The sequence below is a fragment of the Rhodnius prolixus genome, unplaced genomic scaffold, assembly GCF_049639745.1.
Source record: "Rhodnius prolixus isolate KJV_2025 unplaced genomic scaffold, Rpr scaffold_12, whole genome shotgun sequence".
NCBI classification, from domain to species: domain Eukaryota; kingdom Metazoa; phylum Arthropoda; class Insecta; order Hemiptera; family Reduviidae; genus Rhodnius; species Rhodnius prolixus.
In genome coordinates this window covers 10561182-10579787 of record NW_027411635.1, presented here as the reverse complement: position 1 = coordinate 10579787, position 18606 = coordinate 10561182, and the positions used below count along the sequence as shown (strand labels likewise).

Below are 18606 nucleotides of genomic sequence, written 5' to 3'. Positions count from 1 at the left end.
ACTAATTAATGAGTTCTACCATAGAATTTAAGCATCCTATAAAATGCTCTTTATTTATTACCAACATTCTGCTTTACCATTGATATAATTAAAAAATGAAAAGTAATTATGTATTTTAAACTAACCTCGACAGATATTTAAATACTTTCATTAAGGGCAAAATGTAAAGATGTAACTAAATTATCTTATCATACTAGTGGAATGTTCTCCCACATACATATATTAATGGGAACTGAAATCTTGCCTCTAAAATAAGGCATTGAAAAATGCAGTGCATATAATAAAATTAAAAATATCCTTTTTTAGAAGTGCAAGGATACTTATAACACGCCCTCAGTACAATGTACACACATCATTTATCATTTTGAAAGGGGACGCATTCTGGCCTCTAAAATAGGTCCCAAGTTAGTTTAGTACAGTGTTCAGCAACTTTTTTTAAAGGTAACTTAACATCTCTAAAGAGGACGAAAGTTAGTACAATTTACCGTTATACCGCCTATATTACATCTACAATCCTGCCTTTAAATAGAACTCAAGTTAATGCAAAGTACAAATGTACTGCCTGTTACAAGAGGATTATAATCTTACCTCATACTAGGTAATAAGAAAAATGAGTAGATCCAGCCCTTAAGTCAAAAGAATCTGTGAGCAAGCATAAACTATAAACGGAAATATAAACTAGCCTTTAAACAATCATAAATCAGTAGAATGTACAAATTTACCATCTTTATTAAGGGCAATTGCCTGCAAGGTCAAAGTACAGAACTGCCACCAGTATTAAAGAAAAAAATTCCTTTAAAATGCAACTGAAAGTATAAATCTGCCACGTTTTGTTTGTTTACAGTCACTTTCACATGTCTGGTGCCAAGGTGGATCAACAGAAGCATTACTAGCGGGCAACGACAGAAGCTTCTCTCCAGTGCGAGGTACCACCACCGTCACAAACTCTCTACAGTCACAGTTAGTGGACAATGTGACCAAGATTGGTGAGACGACTAGTGGTTCGGGAGGTTACTATCAGGACAGCCAACTGTACCAAACTTCGCTGTATACCAAAGCCACGCCACAGACGATCTATAATTCAACTTACTGTTCACCACAGGTTTGTTTGTTATCTTTTAATGTTACTGTATATTTAATAGTACTGTATAGTGTGAGCTCGGATCTCTTAAAAACTCGGACCAGTTTGTTGACTTTAGCCGAAATTGCTCTTTCAAGAGCTGCCGCAGACTATAAGTGTGGTTTCAATTCTTTTGCATAAAATATGTGAAAAAAAAGGTATTAAAGAAGTGTTCTTTCATATACTAACTCTTCACTTGTTAGTAAACTTAGACAGTTTGAGAAAACTAAAAAACTTTACCGTCCGTCATGAATGTGTCTGTGGTCTCATTTTTAACCTTCAAAACATCATCATATTCAGTTGAACAAAGCTTACTATCTATATCACCACTACCACTGCCTTATAGACTTGTACCTGCGCGAATATTGCTGAAATAGGGTTAAACTCCTTATAAACGCGTTCCTAGACCATCACTTGATCTTTATTCTTTTAAACATGTGATCTCAGGCTGTAGTCCAGAACTATATCAATGCCATATGATGAACGGTTAGAAGCTGAGATGATGGTGACAACTTCCTCACTTAGATTCGAAAAGCTAATAATGATCATTAAAACTATTGGTTTGATTAATTTGAAATTTGTGTTTAAGTACGTGAGTAAGTACGTGTACTATCCGTTTCCGACCACGACACCTAATTCGTAGTTGGACTTGAAGCCCGCGTCAAAAACTAGTCCTACTTTACTTTTGTTGTTTAAATATGGTAAAATCCTGTTATTTTTTGTTTCAGGTACTCACATCAAATAACACGGTTTACAGTACAAGTAGCCAAAATATCTATTCTTCTTCAAGTATGGGCACTTATGGAACTAGTGGGTATCCAAACTATCAGTACTCAAGTTACGGTTCTTCGCATCCGCCTAATATGCAGACAAATACATCCAATTCATATCAGGTACTACCTCAGGTTCTTCTTAAGGCTTTTGTGACATGATTGCGGATTTTGACTAGAACTTGAATTTCTTGTGGAAATTCAAAATAGAAAATCAGCATGGTATTTCTGAGTGAAAGAAAGAACAGCAATCATGTCAATTTGTTGATATCGAGCTTTCCAGGAAATATCAGTTTCGAGGCCCCTGAGTCCTAAAGAGGGGATTTAAGTAAGTGATGTATTTAGTTGTTAATGTCAACTCGCTAACTCAAAACGAGAATGGCAAGAAACTCGAAAGTTTATGTTTCATTGGGGTGCCACTATGGGACCCTAAATTAAACTGGCAGAAGCACTTTACAGATTGATTTTTTGTTTAGACTTTCTCAAAACTCAAGATTTTCTTTGAACTATGTACCCTCATTTATCAAGCTTTTCAGGCCCCCCCCCTGAAAATGTCTTTCTTTCCAAGCTGGTATCTCCACTGGTGGATTTTTGTATTGAGCAGATCATTCAACACACCTCTTCTCCTACAAGTATGCAAATCTTCCTGATTGCTTCGGGTATGGAACCTAATTTTTTCAACATTGCCTGAGAATCACGTTAATTTCTTATCCTGAATTGACCTGAATGAACATACAGAAAAAGGTTACCCATTATTGAGCGATCAGAATTCGAATTGTGTTAAAAGAACTTATTTTCCAAAGAAAATAATTAAGTTAATACCTTTTATAGCTAAGGTTTAGTGAATAAACAGAATCCAAAAGTTATTAAAACTTAGAAAACAATTTTAGATTCACCCTCTTAAATAGATAGACTGGGATATTAGACAGTTCCTTTTCTTGGAAAATCATATAACTTTTTTTTTTTGTATCTGGTGAGGAAATAGAGTAGTGTGGCTACCCAAAATTATTTGCTCCACAACTGCTAAGTCAAACCTTCTGTATATATTGTTCTCTATCAAATATGATTTCATATTTACAGAGCAGTATGGGCATGGGAAGTCAGAACTATGGTGGTGGAACTAGCAGCGTGTACGGAGTCACCTCAGCGCTTGGAACTTCATCGTACAGCACACCTCCATATCCAACCTACAACAGTTCTAGCCAACACAACCACAAATCGCTTACATCCACAGCTGCCAACAGTAAAGAGGTTTGTAATAGATTGTAGCAATTGATTTTACAACAGATAATACTGGTGGAACCGTATATGTAAGGGGTACAGTTTCCTACCATCTCGTTTTATCTAAATACCAGAAGACTCATAACGATTACAACTCAATCAGACAGGATATAACAGACCTTTTCGTTTCTCCCTGTAGCAGTCCATAAGACCTGAACAAACCACCTATCTATAGTTGGACACCCTGGGGGACGTTTTCTGAACCCAACGTATCCTATAAAAAGGTTTGAGGTTCGTCATAGTAAACACTCGTCCTAGACCGGCTCAAGATCCGTAGGATTGGTAACAGTAGTGCTATACATTGGCTGTTGGAGGCTAGTGGAGAGGACTTATATGTCTACTGATCCTAAGTGTTCTCGCCCGCTACTGGATACCCAAGTACCCCCAAGTATACCAAATTTAGATAGCAGATTGTTCCTAGACCAGAACCATTTCAACTCTAAAAACTAGTCCCTGCTAGTTCTTTTTAACAATACCTTAGAAAGAAAAAAACTTATGCGCAGAGGGAGTAGTTACCTGGCCTTCTCTTGTAAGATTCGCTCATCCTTCTGAAAATGGGTTTTCTACGCAGTCTACTACCGTCAGGATTTCCATTAAGCATATATTTAAGGACTGCCCCTAATCCCAATTTTTCTTCATGGCATCAGTTCAGGGTATTACTTGTTGAACGTGACGAGACCTGGCTGATCAGTTCTGTAGGCTCCTGGCTTTTTTTCGCTTTCTGTGGTTGGCCATTCATTATCACTAGGCCAAATATCTTCCATTTAGTTTCCTTTCCTAAATTCTTAATAACTTCTGTATCCATGTTGAGAACCCAGGCTTCACATGAACATATTCCGCCAGGACGTTTATTTATAAAAAGTTAGTTTTGCGTTTGTAAGAAAGATTTGCAGCAAATCTTTCTTATAATCGCATTGCTTACTTAAATATCTGCCTTAACTTCATTTTTCTTTGTCACAATGATTCCGCTGTTTAACGAAGATTATTCTGCTGAAAAGTTTCTTTTAGTTTTGCTAGGTGCCTCGAAGTTTTTATTATTCTTAATTTTCTCTTTTTCAAAAGTCAAGAGAGCAAGAGAGAGAGAGAGAGTGAGAGAGAAAGAAAGAAAGAAAGCAAGCATTAACTGATGGTTTAAAAGGGTTGTGGTTTGAGAGACGGTGATTGAGGATAGGAAGGTAAAGAGAAATGTGTCTTGAGTAGGGCAACTTATCAGCTAGGCAAATGCCAATAAATGCTAGTTATTGAAATGGGAGTCAAAGGTTCATTCGGTGGACAATACGGGACATCGGTTGATGTTAAAGGACAATTTTTTTGGAAAAAGTGTATGTGCGGTATTCTAAGACTGTAATGGAGCAGTTCGTTAACAATTTTTCACAGATAGACTTTCGATGAACCTGGATCTTTAATTGATAAAATTTTATTCAAAAATAGCCCAGCTTTATCGAATTTTGAAATTTTGTTGTGGCGAAAAGCGGGCGCTTACACTACTTATTTTCTCCCTAAATCCGTTATTTTCAGATTCTACAGTACTCTTTGAAATTGTTTTAGTTTGACTCGCCGGCTGCTACGGTGAACTTAAATTCCATATCCCATTCAGCGACAATTAGCGTGACGCCAACATTGTTGTCATCAACTCAGACTACAACAAGTACGAAACCAGGCAATATTTCTAACAGTAAGTCCCATGTTAATGCAATGCACAAACCAATCACCTACTAATGTTAAGGGAGCTCCCTCGAAAGTAAACAATTACGTAATTTTCGCAGTGAGTAAAGGAAGTGCAATGACCAACATGCCAGCTGGCGTACCATCACTGGTTGGAGCTCAGTATACCATCGTAGGTCAGGGCGGAGTACCCTACATCCAACAACCACCTGTCTACTATGAGGACTTCCAGCTCATGCAACAACAGAGGTTACCACCGCACATCGTAAGTAAACTTCAGTGTGCACACAGGGTACTGGCATACATACTGTGTCCAGTTTGAAAAACTGTGTCTCAGACTGTGAATGTGATCTCTTTATTTTGCTTTAGATCCGTTAATGATGGAACTATTCCACTGGCTTATTCTCAGTAATAATGATTTGGCTTAAAGTAATTAGGTCACATCTCGTGGCGCACACGGAGTCTGTTATAGTTCTGTTAATAGCAGATAAAACAGACTATCCTACACTCACACTGTAATAGAGGGTTTGCAACATGATTGAGTTGATTTGGCAAGATCTTGACATTAAAGGGAATATCTAGGCTGTTGTCCTGTTAATGGTAGAGAATATACAGTGAATAACACACGTTAATTGAGGTTTGCTTATTAAAGACATTTATATATCGTTACTGCCGTGGGAGTGTCTAGATTGTAGTTCTGAATACTTATTGAACAGCTCCAGTAATTCTTAATTAATAATTGAATTAATAATCAATGTGTTAAAATTATTTGACCTCATTTTTCTTCATATACCATCTGTGTGTACGCTATAGTTCTGTTACTGGTAGATAGAACATTCTTACTAGCTACCTACCACTTTCAGAAAAGGAATCTGTTTTGTTTAAATGATTTGGCCACATTTTACTTTAAACGTTATCAGGTTGGTCTGTAGTACTATTATTAATGGTTGAAAGAACAAGGTTACTGGCTAATACTTCAATAGTAATGAAGCGTTTGCTTTGATTAAGATGATTTCGCTATATTCATGAGCCGAAACCAGACTAGGGTTCTTTTCATACTAGATAGAATAAACTCCTGGATAATACTCACCTAGGAAAGTAATTTGGCCAGTATTTCTTCCGTTATTAGCAACAGCCACCCACACGTTAGTGAAATGAGTACACAAATTCTTACAGACATCATAAGGTTAGGTATTTATGTCAGTACTTGGTGTTGCAATTGCAGCGTGTTAAAAGTTGTGTGCGGCTTTCAACCATATTTTCTTATTATCTATGTTGTTCTGTTGTAGCCCATCACTAATTTGGACACATTAGCTTCCTCCGTTTATGGACAGAGAAGAGCTCAGGCCACTGCAGTGAACCAGGTACTGTACTGTAGCAGTCTTACTTGATGGGACGAGTTTCGAAGCTCTTCTGTGCATATATTCACACCTACATTGCACTCTATTAACTGTTGTTATGACCTCTCGGCCATTTTTTTGGCAGTCCAATAAGTTGGAATGTCTTTTCCAATTCTGTTTATACATTTTAGCGATGTCTCTAAATTATTACGTAGAAATAAATGCTTCCGAGTCATTTCGTCGTCGTTGCCAGGCGGGTAGTTAGGGTATCGACATCATAGATATTGCCGGAAGTCGTCGCCAGTTACACTGCAGAAGCAGGCCACACCTACCTACAGCACGTGAAAGTTGTTGAGAAATTCTCTTCCTTTTTTGTACCTTTAGCCAGTTGCAGCCTCTGAATAATTGCACTTCTATCTAGCTAGAAGGTAGGCCGAATTATCTGTCATTTCGAAGATGTATGGGAATGTTCGGTTGTTCATGTAAGGAGCCCTTCTTTAGTCAGGTGATCGGCTTCTTCCGAAAATCCCAATATGGCTGACGTTTATATTTGGTTATTTTGTCTTCCTGTGTTGTGGTTAATATACGCAGTCAACAACAAGAGGCAGGATAAAATCCTGCGAGACTATAAAAAAAAATTCTCTTTAGCTCTTTGATTGAGACGATAGAGAGCCACTTGCACAGCATGCATAACGCCAATATAATTGTCAGCAAACCCTGGGAGGCAAATTCTAACTTGGAAATCACCTGCTCTAGTAACTCTTCTTAACATGTTTGATGATCTATGAATATGTAATTGATAACAGACTGGTGTAGGGCACCGCTCAGCTACCAGACTTCATTCTGAGCTGGTTCATTCACTGAGTTGTTTTTTTTGTTGTCTATTCCACTTGCAAGCTTCAAGTGTCCCCCAAGTTAAAGACAAGTTTCAGAGTTATGGATCACTCATACTGGTTGGCAAGACTCCACAGAGTCCTTTTTCGCTGTGCAAGTATCCAGGTGTACTCAAGAAAGTACATTGACTCTTCAGATAAAAGCTGAGATTCTTTCTATTTCACCCTGTAGTTTTCATGTGTTCTCAATGATCACTCACCAAGCATCAGCACAGCTATTTCTCTTCCATCTGTAAACGGTTTTTTATTTCCGTCTACACAACTCCACCCTGCATTTCTAGCACTACAAGTTCATTTTATATTTTACTTTCCCCTTTGTCACTTTTTAATATCTTAACTGTTTTATTTACCTGTATGTTCACGCAATGTGGCCAATCCTTACGAATGTAGCACAAAAAAAATTTAAATTTACAATTCCTGCATACATAATTGCTTTTGCCGTAAGAGAAACATTTTATTTTTTTAGCTAGTATTTCATCTCTGTTTCTCATTTCTTCTGCCTACATTTAATGTTTATCGGTTTAACATTTTGGAAGTAACATTCGCCTCTTTTGACACGCTCTCCTTGAGTTCAATGATATCCAAAACCTCTTGAGTATTTAGATGTTTTTTGGAAGCAACCAGTTGTATTGCTTCCGAGCGCATGCTCAGGACATGTCTCTTAACTTATCTAATGCTCCTTATATTGCAACTCTCAGGTATGGTCGGAACCTTCTTCACAAGAGCAGGAAGCACTTCTATTTAGACCGAAAGATAATTCACTTAAAGCTGGCATGAGCATACGGCAGATTGTCACATGATCAGATTGTCGCTGTCTTTTTTTTACACGGGGGAAAAATTCTTTTGTTGGACTTCCGTTTTCTTTCTCTCTCCATTCCTAGTCCCACATCGTATTCACTGCCTGTCTGCATTGCACTTTGTCTAATAATCGGAGCCTTACTGATAAGATAGGTGCTATACATTAAAAATAGCTTCCTTTACGAATGAGTATTCGTTCATTGCCTAAATTTCCGCAGTGTGCTTAGCCCAATCCTCTTAATTTCTAATTAAGCTGTTTTAACTCGACTACTCTCTTTCGAATATTCTCCAAAATATATTTCCTAATATGACGGTTTTGAGTGTTCAAAATAGAGGACCCGATTGAAAAAGATTGTCGTAATACTAATAAACTGTTGCAAAAGTAATAACTTCCTCTGAAACACAATAGATTCTGTTTGAACCACTAAAAAATTCGTAAATGGAATAATAATTATAGTTTGTCATTCCAAAATGTAATTAACTTCATTATCTTTTTATATTTTCCAGTGATGTAACTTGTCTTTATAATTATTTTATCGTGCAGTATATTAGGCTGCTTTTTCGGCTGGAATTAAGTTGAACCAAATTAAAACTCTTAAGATCTCGCAACAGTTATACACTAAAAATATCTACAAGAAAGGGCTAAGAAAGTTAAAAATCATATTTAAGCAGACGAGGTACAGATAATCATTAACTGTTGAAAACAGTTACCGTAAAAAAATTAGAATTTTGAAAAAATTCACTTCCAGTTATTTAGAGCATGTCATTACTTCGATATTCTAAAATGTTTTGGAATATGGTAAATAATTTAGGCGTTTAACCCTATAGATTCAGAAGTGTGGAAAACCTGTTTCTAGACCGGTATCAGTCATCAACATTCAGTATCAGAGATTTTTTTCTTTAGCGTTTCTGATCCCGTTCTCGACTGCTAATTTAATTTAAGTGAATTACACTTATTGCTATATTTGCAATCTGGAAAAGTTGGAAACTTCAGCCCTTTTTCTTTGAATGTGCAATGCATAATTCTTTAAAAATAAATTATATATTTTAAATAAGGGAATGTAAATTTAGTAGATGATATAATTAAGGTGGATAGTGTTTCCAAACTTAATGATCTGGTCTATTGTATTGTAAATATTCTTATTATTAGAAATTTCATAAAGAATAGCACTCGATATCTAACCTCCAACAATCCGTTATTAATTCAGTTAGAAAAATTGTATTTATGTTTTATATATTTTTCTCTTTTTTTCTTAGGTATTTGTAACTTATGTTTGTATTGCGTGGATGAAAATATTGATGTGTGTTAATGTTATAGAGTGGAAGCCAAGCAGGCCATCAGCAGCCTCTGCTCAACCCTACGATGCCGCCGGCATACGCCTACTTCTACGGCGGGTCTATGATACCAGGCAACTTCCAGTTCAGCGGACCCACTATCTACCCAGTGAGTATCAGCGACTTTCCTTCTTACGGTGTTAGTACAAGCAATGCATATGTGTGAATAACAAAGGAAATGATTGATTTCTACAACAAAATTTCCATGGACTTGATTTAAACCTATGCATGATTATTTATAAACACTTAGTGTACGAACACGATTCCTTTTTATTTTTTTCTTAATCAAAATGCAAAAAAGATCTAGTCAAAATTTTGTATATTGCTTACTTGTTAGTTGAACTTTGCTTTTTTGTTACACCTTAAGTGTATCTTGGCTAAAATAGCTAAGTGTTTTGTGTAGAGAAATTTAATTATATAATTCGATAAGAACGCTTGATAATAGGAACTTGCACAAGATCTGGAGTTATGGCCACCATAGACTCGTGTATGTTCCAATTTTCAAGTTATCTTATCCAATAATGTATTAAAAATTCCTCTATTTAATATCACATGATACAAAATACATTCCAACTTTCATGCATATCATAAAAATTAATGTTCAATAAAACCGTTAACGCATTACCAGTTTTGTAGATACCCTCAACCACTTTAAAGATTTTGAGGTATAATTTGTCGAATTGTTGAAAAGATTTGTACGAAACGAACGATAAAAGTTATCTGTTAGTGGATATTTTTTTAATTATATTTGATGTACAAAATTTTTAGACAGCACTCTTTTTCTGGGTGAATATGTTTAAAAAAAAAACCTACTTTGGTTTGAGCCAAATGTGCGTTAAAAATTAATATATTTTAATCTCATAAAAAGGGTTAATAATAAATTGATTTTTTATTTTGTAGATGTGTTTACTAATGTAGTCACTCATGTCACCTAATTTCACTTTTCAAACTTATGATAATCTTTGTTAAGAAACGTTTTACCGATGTAGAAAATCTTGTGATATTAAAGTTAATCATCTGAGACTGTATACTGGTATTCTTAGTGACATCATCTATAACAATAGTCTATGTCCAGCATTATTTCGTAATCTCGATTGTTGGATTTAGGACTTGGCAACGCTTTGCCTTAAACAGAAAAGGACCTTTTACTTTTGTTTGACATTTTTTTCACGAAAACTGATTACAGGAGAGTTTCGGTGAAGAAGAATTTAGATCATATCTGCCGAATCCGTTTCTGTGTATTTTTCAGATTTATCTCTTTGTAGTAATATTGCCCACAACACCTAATTTGGTAGTTGGGCGTAAAGCCCACCTTAAAAAATAGGCTTTACTTTACTTTATAATATCATTATATTGCGAATTGATAGGTTTCTGAAATCCTGAGTTTTCAGAAGTCGGATTTTTTTTTTTTCGAAATTGAGATGTTCAAAAGTCAACTGAACCCAGAATGGTCCTTATGTAAACAATATGGAGTTCGTAAAAAAAAGGTGGAAAATATCCGTAGTCTTCATTTGATAAACATTTATTGTAGGTACCCGCAGCGGGAACTACAAGCGGACACAATAACACTTCAAGCGGGCCATACGGCAAAGGACCCTCCTCTTACCCGACTGCCGGCTCTTACACTACGGGCATCTACGATGGCAGCCAGGCGACCAGCGTGGGTGTCAGTGACTACAAGACTAGCAACAATGCTGCCAACGTGAGCGTGACTGTAGGTACAGCAGGGGCTGTGCCTGGACCCGGGCCCAAGGGACACCCGGCTGGACCTCCTGCGGGTCCATCCCAGCAACCTGCCAATAATCCACCCACCACATCTGACATCTCTAATATGTATACCAAGTCTCATTCAGCACTCTCCAAAGTAGGGGTAAGTATACATACCATCTAATTCTGGATTACCCTCAATAGGACATTGGTGTCTACAGTTCTCTGTACTGTTTAGACATACGATAAACAGGGTTTCCACTGTGCTACGCCCCCACCGTTTAACCTGACCTCGCAGAACTCAGGCATGGGTCCAGCTCCAGGATACCCACAGCACCTATTCATCCCGACCATGGCTGCACACCATAACACTACACTTTTGCATCAGCAGATTCACCAGGTCAGTACCTCACTATGTTTAGTGTCTTTAGCCAGTGTTCTATGTTTGACTTCATTTCTCAGGGAGTATAGAAGGCTAAGAAGGGTAGGGTGGATTAGATTAGTTTTTACAAACAGGCAGTTTACACCACTGCGGCGCAGAGGGTCTATTGTGGCAACCTCTAATTAGAGCACTTCCTTCAGTCCTGTCTGTTTTACTTAGACTTAGAAATGTGGTGAGAAGCTTCTGGGCAAAGTATGACGGTGGATTTTTCGACTTCGAAGAATCGAACCCTGAGCTAAATTAGCCCTTCATACTGGCACTAAACTTGCAGTGCTATTTTATCTTCTTCCTGAAAGTTCTACTCAGGGTACCTTCTGCCTGGCCCATATGATATATGTGTTGATTCAATCTACAATGGCCAGTGAAAAGGCCTAAGAACATCCTAATGGCCACCCGGCCTCACGGGTGTAATGCCGCAGTATACGAGTATTTAGGCAAGTAGCTGCTAATAAATTTTTTCGCTTGCTTCTGGTCAGAGGTTTTCCCCTCCCTACCATTTCTGAGGCTTATTATGCATGCACTCATTCGTTGATTGCCGCACTGACAAGGCATTTTGGTAAAGCGCAAAAGGGTTCATGTCCCTTGAAAGTTGCACAGGCCCCTTCCCGGGCCAAGCGGTCCGCCGCCTCAATGCCCCTGTAACCCAAATGCCCGGCTATCCAGACAAGAAAGACCTTATTTTGGCCACCAATTTCGGCAGAATTAATGTTTGTAAGATAAACTTACTGCGCCCACTATATTTTCGAATACATTGAGATGAGAGATACTTATACAACATGATTTCTTCGGAAAATTACTCATAATAGTTGCGCGTACTCCAAGAGATTGAAGAAAATAAAAAACAAAATGAAAATAAAAAGGAAGTTTATATTCAAAATAATAGCCCATCTTGTTCTGTGGTAACAAATTTTTCGGTGTGCTGTTGGATTCGATATTGTTACATTCCCAAGGCTTAGAATAAAGCACTGAAAGTGTAACTAAATCTGCCTTTCTTTCTAAATTGATGCCCCTGTTGGATTTTTGAAACAAACTTGGGACTTTGTTAGGATTGTTACTAGAAAGTTGATTGGCTTAATATTTTAAAGGTTCATTATAAAAATGATCCTGTTAAAGGGAGCATGGCTTCACACTTCCCCAAACCTCCACTGAAATTCATTAAATAAAAGTTTCATATTTAAGTGATTAATAAAATACGGGTGGTTAGTGCATGTAAGTTCTAATAAAACCTAGGTAACTAGGTAGAAAAAACTGTATTAAGTTTTTAAAAGAGAAGAAAATTATCGCTTGAATGTGTTAGAGCCGTACACAGTTTTCTGAAATTTCACTGTAGGGAAAATTCCCCTTGATCGGATTGGATTGAACCATGGGAAACGTCTTCATCTTCCTCAGACACGGTGACGGCTTTCATTTCATTTAGAGCCATGGGCGTCGTAAAGTGGACTGGAGGGGCACCTGCCTCACATTTTGAGCCCTAGACAAAGTTGTGAAAAAATAAAAGAAGAAGGAAAGTCATAAAGGAGAGAGCGAATAAAATTTAACAGTCGCAAAACTAAAAATCTGATCATTATTTAGTGCTTAATATCAAAAGAGGTAAAATGTGCTGGGCTGCTGGAATTTACTATTAATTTCATATCTGAGAATATACTCAAACGACAATATACCCATTTTTTTCCCAGAACCTCAACTACAGGTGTTACGACTTAAATTATCCTGAAGTAAATTTAAAGTAGGTGTAAATGATTTCAGTTTGGTAAAAAAATTTAAAGATGAAGTTATAAGAAAATTTTTTGCAGTTGTTTTCGAGAGAATTTTGAAAAACAAAATTCTATTCAGTAAATTGGCACTTCTCTTTACGGTTTTTTGACCAAAGTATTGTTATTGTGTAGGAATACTTTAGTTCACGGCTGCTAAATGACTAATATATAATTATCTAAAGTAAAAGCATATGATGGTTATGTAGTTAGTTTGTGTTTTGAAATATAGTGTGTACTGGAAACAGAATAGTTGTATCTTTTGTAAATCTGCACGAATGCAATAGATTCAGAGAAAATTTACGAGATTATAATAATTACAGCTATTCAGTAATTACTTGAATTTTTACCGTTTTTTTTCCTGGAATGCTTTCCATTTTGAATTTTCACCGTAAACATTCTTTTTGTAGATCCCTAGGAATGTTTTCTCCCATCAAATGAAGTCCGCCAATGATCACCTCCTTAGTAATTTCGATCACTAAATCCACTTCTCATCTCACGTCAATTTTTGTAGAAGCTATGTCAGTTCTCCAAGAAAAATTGGGAATTTCAACTTTCTAGTCTTTTATTTAGGTATTGTCATCGCTGTTAACATTTTTTACTTTTCAATATTCCTTGCAGAGGAAGTAATTCGACTATATCTAATTTTCGAAAAGTTTAAACTGGTGATTTATTTCGATTTGATAATAAAATTTCGGCCTAAATCCGATTATCGGAACGTGCAATTTTACTGATGTTCATTTTCTTGAAATTTGCAATTAGTCGAAAATGGTTTCAATGATTTTGTCCAAATATCGTACAGTATTTTCCTCACCAAAATGTCTTATCTACTTTTATGCTTGAAATTTTCCAGGAAAATTAATTTTTTGTGGGTATCTAAGATCTTAAGTATAAGAACCCATCAAAAGTGCAAATTCAGTACACTTTTCGGTTTCGCCATATTAAGGGACATCATAAGGATTGTAAATTATGAAAAGATTTCTAATTTATTTATTTATTTATTAAATAAGCAGTCACTTTGATTATAAAACAATGATTTTAGGTAAATCTAGGGGATGGCGATTGATAAAACTTTGAAGTGAAAACCATATTTTGATGATATCTTTGGTTGGGTTGGGAAGTGCTACTGTTAACCATTTGCTTACCCACGCGTGGAATTTATGGCTGGCCCAAATCAGTTCTGAGAATAAAAATGTTTTTAGTAATGCCTTATTACAGTAGACATTACTTCAAATTAGAACTGTTGTATTACAATAGAAGAAAATCGTGAAAGTGTTCAAGCCTGTGGTACTCATAAGAGATTATTCTCTCCAAAAATGTATTTTTTGTTTTTTTGTGATGTAATTGTTCGTTTGTTTACAGGATGGTAGTAGCTCGGTGAACGCCAGATCTCAGTCGACCTCAGGCAACAAACCAGCGCCCAAGAACAACTACTCGTCTACCTACTGGACACAGAATTGAAATTCAAAAGTTTATTAAAATTAAAATTATTCAAAACTACAACAAAAATTTAATGGGGAAAAGGGAGAGGGGTTAAACAATTGAATTATTTAAATCTTGAGCATATTTCATTTTTTGTTTAATTTAAAAAAGGACATTTTTAATTTTTTGGTTTGATTGCAAATTGAATTTAAAAAAAATATATATATAAAAATTTTCAATAGGGGCAAAGATTTTTTAGAAGTTCAAAGTAAATGTGGAAATAAATAATTCCTTATTACACCTATTTTTTTTCTTTTTTTTTGTGTTATTTTTATCTAGTCTCAAGAATTAGTTTCCAAGATTTTGTACTTTACTGACATCATAACGTTTTAGAGAGAAGAGATTTATTGTTACTTAATTTAATTAAAGTGGAGACATGCCTATTTTGGGGGAATTGGAGTGATTTATTTTATTATTATTTTTGTTATTACTATTATTATTATTTCTGGCTCTGACTTGTTGCTATAACGCTTCATTTTCCCCAGACACAATTAACAAAGTAAAACAAAAAAAAAAATAGCCTCAAATAAATGTTACTTTAAGGTAATTTTATTGTGACATTTAGTGTGATTTATAATAAGACGTTATAGCTCTAGAGAGTTAAAAGTAAAGTAAAAAAAAAAAATAATAATAATTGCATTCAGTTGGGATAAACAAAAAGTAAAAGTTTAATTTGTGGGGGGGTGATTTTTTTTAGTGGACATCACGAAAATGACCATTGTCAGATTCAGAAAGTTTTGGTTGTGTCTTCTTGATCAATTAGTGTATATTAAACTGTTCAAATTAAAGAGGACCTCTTTCAAGAATTCAGATGCTACTCATTTTTTATATTTATTATTTGTTCGTCCATTAATTCGTCACTAATTTTATGGTTTCTGGGTTCAAAATAAAACGCCTGAACGTTTAATCGTTTAAATTTAAAACAACAAAAAACTAATTACTTTTACAATTTTTTAAAGACGATGTTTTTTCGATTTCAATCTTCTTTAATAGGGTGTTGGTCCACCTCTGCTTCGAATTAAAGATTCGTATCTGGGTTTAATGTTTTGTAAGACACGATATCTAGTGTTGGGGCAAAGAAAGCTATTCCTCAATTAGTGCATTTTCAAGTGTATCCACGTTTCCTGGGCAAGGCGAATGCGTGTGCAACTGGCATTGGAGTTTATCCCAAATATGCTCAATCAGATTCATGTCGGGTGAACAAGCGGGCCATTTCAATCGTTCTTCTTAATAACCTTCAACCACCCATGGCTATTTGAGATCAAACATTACCGTCTACAAGGGCATAGCTTTCCCCAAGTTCTTGTGATAAAGGGACAGACCTGATGACATTGTCGACTACGTTTGCGCTGTCACGTGTTCATTCCTCAACAATACCAACTGAGTTTTTCGATTACTCGAAATCCCTGCCCAGACCATTAATGAACTTGCTCTATATAAGAACATCATCGTTCAGTCATACCAGCGTTAAATCGCTGGTTTTATACTCTTTATACTCTAAAACATCGATCATAATGATTGAAAACCGATAATCGTTAGTGAATCCTCAATTATCTCAATCCTCATCAGTCCCATTAACATGTTCACAAGCCCGCATGAGACGCTCTGCTTTATGTTGTCTCGTTAAAAAAAACTTTCCTTGCTGGTCTTTTTGCCCTCAAACCGACTTCATGGAGGCGGTTTCTCACTGACTGCGTTGAAATGCGCAGTTAGAACCCTTGTTGCGTCATCAAAAAAGCTTAGCAGTTAATCGTGCTATTGCACCTCATTGCCTTTAGTGGTCTGGATTTTTAAATATCGCTTCTGATGAAGGGTAGTTTTTCTGACTCGGCTTTCCCCATGGGTGATTGAGCAGCACCTGTTACCTAGTACCGTGGCCATGCTCTTCCGATTTCTGAGTGCGAGCAACCAAACCGACGGTTAACATTACGCTGAGAATGACCAAACTCTAAAAGAGCCAGTTCCCTGCCTAGTTATTCAATAGTAAGTCTTCGTGAAGACGTTTCAAAAACTTCTTGTGCGTTGACAATGTGGGTAATGATAGAGAAAAGAAATATTGATTTCTTTAAGGGATTCCTAATATTTATAACGCGGTTCCCAATTGTGAAAACAATATGAATTTGTTTTTGTTTATTTTAATTTTTCATTTGATATTATAAAATGGATTATTAAGTTGTAAAAGCAGTTAATAAACTTACCATATTCAAATAAAAGAAATGAAAAGTAGACTTAAAAAGTAAAGAACAAATAATTGACAATGAACAATGAACAAATAATAAACATTTTTGTAAGGGCCCGTTTCAATTTGTGAGCAGTTTAGTTAGCAGATCATAACTTTGGGCAATAAAAATCAGTCTCAGTTTATAACACAAACCCTAAAATTATCACAGCACACAGAACAAAACTCCCGCCTTAAAGAGCATACAAGATTACTGTTTAGACACTCATGGTTAAAACCAAATTGTTAAAAAACTTCATATCTAATTCCAGAAATTGCCAACCTTCTCTGGAAGAAAAAACTATTCTTTTTGTAAAAAAAAAATTCTAAAAAAATAGAACTATGTCGTAACAATTTAATTTTGTGGTTTTAATCTTGGATTGTTTTTGAGTAATAAATTGAAATGGAACTGACCTCAAAGATTAAAAGAAAAAATTAGATGGCCGCTAGTCTCCCTCCTCTAAAACATACGGGGAGAAAATCCAAAAACTATTATTACTAAACAGTGCAAGGGCCTTTAGCAAAGTTTAGTTTTTGAAATTAAATAAATATGTATATTATTTTTAAATAATTTTTTTTTTCTTATTATTTTTAAAATGTCACTAAATTAGAGATTTGTTTTTTTTATTTACTATTTGTACTCTTTTAACAAAAACAGAATAATTAATAACAATATAAAAATGAATCATTAAACAAAGAGTAATAAAATAAGAGAAAATAAAAATTGTGGAAATAAATAAAATTGTACACTAATCATTTACTTTTTGGTAGGTTTTAATAATGAAATAGGTTGTATTTTATATTTTTTTAAAATTTTATTATTTATTTCATTGGGATAAAAAAAAGTCTTTATACCCGTCTCCCCCCAAAAATAAATATTTCAAAGTGGATGGGTTATTTTATATCATTATGATTTGAGGTACCTCAGAATTTTATTGAGAGGGGATTTTTTTTATTATTTTTAATTGCCGGTCTAAGTTTATTATTATTTTTATTATTATGATTATGATTATTATTATATGCCGCTATATCTCCAAAAAAAAAATATCTTCTCAGAGTTACTTTGTAGTTCTCTAAACATGAAATATATATTCATTTTGGATCTTTGACTTGGTTAAAAGAAAATAAAATAAATTGGGGGCTTTTTTGTTTTTATTTTATCATCAACCCTTCCCCTTGCCAACCCCAAAAACCCTTAATTATCGAGTTTCTAATTTTTATTTTTTGAATACAATTACAAAAACATTATTTTTTGCCTGTAATATAGAAATTATTTTTTGATTTTTTTTGTCAAAAAAAAAAAATTGAAGCAAACTTTTTTAATTTTGAGTATTTGTCTGTCTGTATGTGAGTTGAGTAAATTAAAAAATGTAATATTAATAAATTTTAAGAAATAAAAAGAAAAATGTATTCATTCTTGTAATTAATTATATATTTTAGTCTTAAATATTATATTGGATGAATAAAGGATACATTTTGACTAAGTAATGGCAAAATTTAAATTTAAGAATATAAAAAGAAATAAATTTAAAAGTAAAGATTCTGTAAAATTATGTTTATAAATACAATTGCATCGTGTTTGGAATGATGTCATATTTCAAAAACCTAACTTCCTAGCTTAACCCTAAAATTCAAAGTATTATTTAACTGTTAATTGTAATATAGGCGCTGGAAATACAAGAGAAAAGTTTTGCTTGATTAAGATGATTGGACCTCATCTTGCTTCACACACGAGCTCTACTGGTGAATGTCACCAGTAAAGCTTAGACTTGGACTCGGTTAAAGGAATTATCGATAAGCGTAC

General features: G+C 35.0%; 1 protein-coding gene across 3 annotated transcripts in view; it reads left to right on the top strand.

Moving 5' to 3' along the window:
• Positions 1-18387, top strand: part of LOC141461951 (protein lingerer-like) — a 48847-nt gene extending 30460 nt beyond the window's left edge. For all 3 annotated transcript variants that reach the window (XM_074143435.1, XM_074143436.1, XM_074143434.1), the window contains 10 exons: positions 845-1102; positions 1849-2013; positions 2971-3141; positions 4720-4846; positions 4938-5101; positions 6126-6200; positions 9186-9311; positions 10734-11072; positions 11148-11309; positions 14465-18387. In XM_074143435.1, coding sequence (XP_073999536.1) covers positions 845-1102; positions 1849-2013; positions 2971-3141; positions 4720-4846; positions 4938-5101; positions 6126-6200; positions 9186-9311; positions 10734-11072; positions 11148-11309; positions 14465-14563 — 1686 coding nt within the window. In that variant the 3' untranslated portion in view covers positions 14564-18387. The remainder of the gene's footprint in view (positions 1-844; positions 1103-1848; positions 2014-2970; positions 3142-4719; positions 4847-4937; positions 5102-6125; positions 6201-9185; positions 9312-10733; positions 11073-11147; positions 11310-14464) is intronic.
• The last annotated feature ends 219 nt before the right edge of the window (positions 18388-18606 follow it).